We start from the raw sequence: 6,237 nt of genomic DNA, 5'->3' as shown, positions 1-6,237 counted from the left end.
GTTCATCTTAGGAAAGTTTTCGTATTCATTATTTTTGCAATCGATATTTTAGGATCGATGTTTGACGACTAACTAAACTAACTAAAAGAATCGATCTGGCAAAATCGATTTTATTTCAACCTGCTCACCTGTATTGAGGACTAGAAAGATTGTGGTGTGGTGAAATGGACGCTTGATGAACACAAGTTTAAGTAAATTTTACTTATCTAGTGTACATGGCACAAATGAAACGAAATGATTCGTTTGTTTCAATAAATGTTTGCGTATATTACGAACGACTTCATTGGTCGCACGAATTCATTTCGTTTATTTCAGAAAAGTTTTCGTATTTGTTAGCCTCTTACTGTTTTCAGTCGATCTTTTGAGATCGATGTTTGTCAACTTCGATTTTTTTTAATTTAAAAAAATCGATGTGGCCAAATCGATTTTACTGTGGTGTGAAGAAATGGCCGCTTGATGAACGAAAGTTTTCGTAAATTTTACTTATTCAGTGTACATTGCACGAATGTTGTCGTTGAAAACGATATTATTTTTCGTGAATGAAACGAAATGTTTTGCTTATTTTAATAAACATTTGTGTATATTACGAACGATCTCGTTAGTCGAATGAATTCATTTCGTTCATCTAAGAGAAGTTTTCGTAATCATCTTCCATCGTTCATCTCTCGTCATTCTCGATTAGTTAAATTTTGTGAGGAGTAAAGTGCATAACGTTAAAAGTTAAATTCTCCGGGTACAATAGTGGCCCTGTAACTAGAATCTTCATCTAACTGATAGCAGCGCATTCAGCATGGCTGTTAAAGCAATCACCGATGAAGCTCACTTCCAAACCGAACTAGCCGCAGCTGGAGGAAAATTGGTCGTTGTGGATTTTACCGTGGCTTGGTGTGGACCGTGCCAAAGCATATCGCATTTGTTCGATCAGCTTCCGGCGATATATCCAAAGGCTGTGTTTCTCAAGGCGGACGTCGACGGATGTACCGAAACGGCGCTGTCCCAGGGCATGTCGACCATGACAATGTTTATTTTCTACCGAGCCAGAACAAAGATTGACAGGATGCAGGGTGCAGACATTAATGTACTTGAAGCCAAAATACAGAAACATTAAATATAGTGATGCGCGTTAACTTGTTCTTGTTATAAATTGTTCAATAAAATAATGAGCAGGAAAAAATGGCATGTTATTTTGATATTGCACCGACAGAGAAAAACTCAATCTTATTCATACAAAACCAACGAGCAGTTCGCGATGGCTCAGCTGAATCCGTACTGCTCCGGATTCTGGATCAACTGTAAACGAAAGAGGTTCAGGAAATCTTCCTGAATCCGGCGGGCACGGATACGGCCACTAAATAGTCAGACTGAGACCGTCGTGATGAATTGTTGACGTATTCTACCTCTATTAAAGCTTTTTTGACGTTTGTTTGACGAATAGTACTCGTAAATATTACAAAGATGTTCGTATATAGCAGCGAACAATTCGTTTGCCGAATGAAGCTGTTTCGTAATAAGCCAACGAAAGTCGTTTCGTGGTATTCACGAAAAATTCGTAATAAAAAATAAAAATGTTTCAATAGAGCTTCGAACGATTCATCATATGTACGAAAAAATTCGTATATTTTATGAAAATTGTCTGTACGAAACAAATTCCTGGCGATTTACGAATATATTCTATCAGTGTACATCCCTCTGCTCCTCTGTCAGGATGCTATTCTTCTCATAGTGGGCCCTTACGTATGTAGTGATGAAGGTGCTCATGATCTTGTGCAGACTTGTTAGACAGGTAATTGGTATGTCCTTGGGGATGAGAATTGTGGTACCACGGGTGATGAAATCCGGCAATAAACGGGGTTCGCGTAACCCCCATTTTCTAAGATACTGCGTACCCTCGCGTACATCATTGGCTTCGACGGAGACAGCTGACATCGTCGATTTCTTCGCCTGCTCATTTCTCCTCGCGCCTAAGCCACTGTTGCCCCTCGCTATATTGTACGGGGACCTCCCAAATACTGGTTCAAAAGCCATAACATCGGTGATATCCGGTAGACCCTTCGCTGAAATTGAGCTTCATGTGGCTGATTTGGTCATAGAAGTATAACGCCATAGCCATTTTGATAAGACACTCCCTTACTGTATTAGTGTGTCGTGTTTTTTCATCAGCTGGCGAGCTCCCAGCATGCGAAGCTCAGTAGGTGCAATGATAGCGGCAGAGTTGTTCGAGATCCGACTCTCCAATCTCCGCTACCTTGGAGCTATTTGCTTTTCCCGGTGATGTTGAGACGGGTCGCCTCTAGGTGTAAGTCGGTATCGTAAACATCTTACTGCTGCACTGAATACTTCCAGGTTCTGCACAATTTCCAGGTTAATTGGGAGCACGTTACTATTCATGACCTGAAGTTCACAGGTCAACTTAAAAGAATACTGCAGCTTCGGATCCTAGGTGCGACATTGGATCCGTTTCGCGACATAGCGCAACCGCTTCATCCACATTAAAGACCAAATCACGTAGTAGCTGCCGACTAAGGGGTGGGTCTTCCTTGTTTTTATCTAGTAACGAGCGAGACGATGAAGGAAGAAAGTTTAGAACAGCGTGGAAAAGGTCATATGAGCAAGCTTAGAGTTTGCTGACGATGTAACCCTTTGTGTTCTACCGCAGGAGTCAGAATCGTCTTGAGTACTGTGGCTCTAACTATTAAAAATATTTTTTTCTTCCAGTCCCTTGCTTTAAATATACGTTAAGTTTAATCAAAAAAAATTGCCCCCTCACGCAAAACAGGATTGCTACGGCTCTGACGATTAATCTGATACTACAGATCATTATAAAACTTTGTTTATACCAGCCGATACATTGATACGTAAAACGTTTTCCTTGTTTGCCCCTAGGCACGAATACTTCAGGTTTCTCACGGTAGTGTAACAACACCCTATAAACTCGTAAGCTTTACCAAGCAACTTGTATGAAATCTTCAGTAGAAAATCATATAAGCTTGAAATAAGTCACCACCATCCACACAACACAACGCAACAACTTGTGCAAATTAAATCAATCTCACCCGCACTGCCGCTTGTAAGACGAAAACAAACCAAAGATCACACGCCAGTGAATACACGCCAGTGAATGCACCACAGCGACACAGGGGCGCGCGCGGTGGCGAATTTATCTGAGCGTGCCACAGAGAATTTCAAGAGCTCTTCTCCACACTCTAGATCGTTCCAGGGTTGGGTGTATGAAAATTTACCTCTGCCATCAACATGCGCTTACACATATCAAATACGGTGGTGTATATTAGAAAAACTCTAGAAAGAGAACTGCGGAGACTCCATTTTGGATCGATTGGATTCGCGTTTAGCTGTCAAAAAACGAATCCAATCGAACATTGCCTATCCTTATAACATTGGACGTGTTGCCATACAATGCCGGGGCATACGTTGCCAAAAATGCTGTTTTTCTCTCCGTAGTTCTCTTACTATGAGTTTTTCTAGTGTATATGAACGAAAGAGAAGCGCTCTCGTTTCGCTTGCCAGAGCGTGGGGAGTAATTTCAATTTCTCTTTACTGCACAGAGGATATGGGCATCACTGTATATGTGAGTAGATAATGAATCCAAAAATAAGAATTATTTGTGATTTTCATATTGAGCAATTAAGAGCGATTAAATGGTACGTTCCGTGGGCGATTTGGGGGCGATTTAAGGGTGGGTTGGGCGTCAAAAAAATGACGGCGGTAGATCGCCCAAATGTTGCATTTGAAATAGCCCCCTAATTGCCAGCAATTTGCTAGCAAATGGAAGGGCAATTAGCGCGTCCGAGTTGGCAAATAGCCCCTCGTTAGCCAGCAACTTGCCCTTTTTGACTGGGTAGCCACAACATGAAACACTCATGTGCTGCGGAACACTGTAACGCAAAGTATTGGCCAATGCTCTGGCCAATGTACCTTGCCGCAAAAATCAAAGCGCGAATTGGTACATCGTCCTACGAATTGAAAGATCCAGAAGGGAAAAACCTGGGAGTGTGGCCTGCAGCCCACTTAAAACCAGGATAATATATTCACTTTGTTAATCTATACATATGGGGTGTTAACGACGCAACGTCTACCAGTAAGCTAATGTCTGTGTCACCCTGCATACCCCTGGTTGAAGCGACCGGGTGACCCGTTCAAACCATTCGGAATTTGATTCGGAATCCTGAATGGAGTCAGTATGGATTCCAAATCAAATGTAACAACCGATTCTGAGTCGGAATCGGTTGTTGCATTTGATTTGGAATTCATAATGACTCCATTCAGAAATCCGACCCGGTTCCGGAATGAGTTTAACTGGGGAGCGTTGGCTGCACCCATGGATCGACGAAGGGATAGGCAGCCTAAAGAAGGTCAAAATGAACGTACATTGAGGTGGAAGAAAGTGGAGACAAAAAATTGATTGCTGTTGAATTTATTACTCCTTTTTAAAATTATATTTCTATCTAAATTGTTTATTCTACCTAACTAAACGGTAAGAGAATTATACAGTGAACTTAATATCTATCGAATTAAACCTAAATACACAATATTAATCACAGGAATTTCTACATAATAAGTGATCGAAGAGCATATGTAAGATTTCAACTTACTGAACATTAGGTGAGAAATGGGAAATAGTACTTAACCTAAAGCAAAATTATTAAAAGGCTTATTTATTAGGGTTTCTAAGGCTATATATACATACAGTTAAAACGTTATATTGTTGCAAGATAGCGAGAAAAGTACTACAGTAGGCATGTATTTAATATCAGATAACCTCAAACTGATGCCTTTTATGTGCTATCGCAGGAATTTTGTAATCTTCGCAAATATATTGACAGAATTGGAAACTTCGCCTTTTTATCGCCAACAAAATTTACAAAATTCTGTATCGATCTGAGGAATGGCGAGTCGACAGTCAAAATACAGTTCCCAGAAGCGACGGGCAAAGGATAGCTCGACCTATGTCGGAGGTTGGACGTCCGAATAATGCAACCATTCGGTGGAATCAGTTAAACCGGAGTTGATAAGACAATTTGAGAATGCCGCTTAACCTAATCCTATAGTTCAGGTGAACGCAGTACCGCAACAGGAAATCCAGCCCGGTAATGGGAGTCGTTCAATGGTCTCAGTTATTGCCTGCCCTAAGCAACAAGCCGCCGGAACAGGGAACGAGAATAAAGGAGCAAAACCCAAGACTACTGATGCAAAACTTATTGGAAAGGTTGCGAATAAAGCTGGTAGCTGTGGGTTATGCAACGAGCCCGACAAAGACGGAATGGTTCAGTGCGACAAATTCGACACTTGATACCATTTCTGCTGCGTTGATGTGGATGATTCAATCGCTGAAGTAAGTTGGTTGTGCCCCGGTTGTGCATACGTGGCAGAAACGGCTGCTAGCACGACCGGTAAACCAGTCAGTAATTCCGTGTCGCGAGAAATCACCCAAAGGAAGCAAATTTAATTCACCAACGATGAAATTTCAGCTAAATTATCACGTAAAATAAGTAGGCGTAGCGAGATAAAGGGAAAAATTAGGCTACAGCTTGCAAAACTCGAGGAGGAAAGAGCATACCAGATGAAATACCTGGAACAAAAGTACAACCTGCTGCACGAGCTAGAGAGTGAGGGTTCGGCTGTAGCAAGCGAGATAGAATCATTGGTAGAAAATGTGTCGAAAGTACAGCAGTGGATGGAACGTACGGAAAATTGAGGCTCCGGTCTTGTTGATTTATATCCCGAAGACGATCCCGTACCGAGCCTCCTCCACGAACGTCAAAAGCGCCTACAGGAAGGATCTACTGACAACGCACTCCCAGCTCGAGTTAACTTGCAGATGGCAGTTGATCGTCGGAGTAAACAACAGGATTACGTCAGTGTGAACTCGAGAAACAATGCAGAGCCACGAGTAACGTTTAGCAGGACACGACCAAATTCTGGCGTAGCGTCTGGGACTCTCGTAATCCTAAGTAGGACCTTCGACCAAGGAATTCCTTCTCTGCATCAACGAGAGGCTCCGTCTCCAAAGTTTCAGCGATCGCAACGACTACAAGATGTTCGTCCTGAGGCAAGTTCTTATCCGATGAATCGAGGGGAAACTGGAACGTTTGCTGGTGGGTTGAACTTCATACCCAGACAAGGATCTACTCCGGTTCGTCAGTTGCTGCCGAGAATCATAGACTACACCATGGAAAACGAAGGGGTAGAAACTGTGTGCCCGCTGAATCGAAGTCAGCT

At 42.2% G+C, this 6,237-nt stretch overlaps 1 protein-coding gene across 1 annotated transcript; it reads left to right on the top strand.

The window, feature by feature from the left end:
- Nucleotides 1-790: 790 nt before the first annotated feature.
- Nucleotides 791-1,108, top strand: LOC131680417 (thioredoxin-like). Its single transcript, XM_058961134.1, has one exon. The coding sequence runs from the start codon at nucleotides 791-793 to the stop codon at nucleotides 1,106-1,108; it is 318 nt and encodes a 105-aa protein (XP_058817117.1).
- Nucleotides 1,109-6,237: the final 5,129 nt, after the last annotated feature.

The sequence above is a fragment of the Topomyia yanbarensis genome, chromosome 2 (assembly GCF_030247195.1).
Source record: "Topomyia yanbarensis strain Yona2022 chromosome 2, ASM3024719v1, whole genome shotgun sequence".
Lineage (NCBI taxonomy): Eukaryota > Metazoa > Arthropoda > Insecta > Diptera > Culicidae > Topomyia > Topomyia yanbarensis.
Note: the sequence above shows the minus strand (reverse complement) of the source record. Positions and strands in the feature narration are given on the sequence as shown.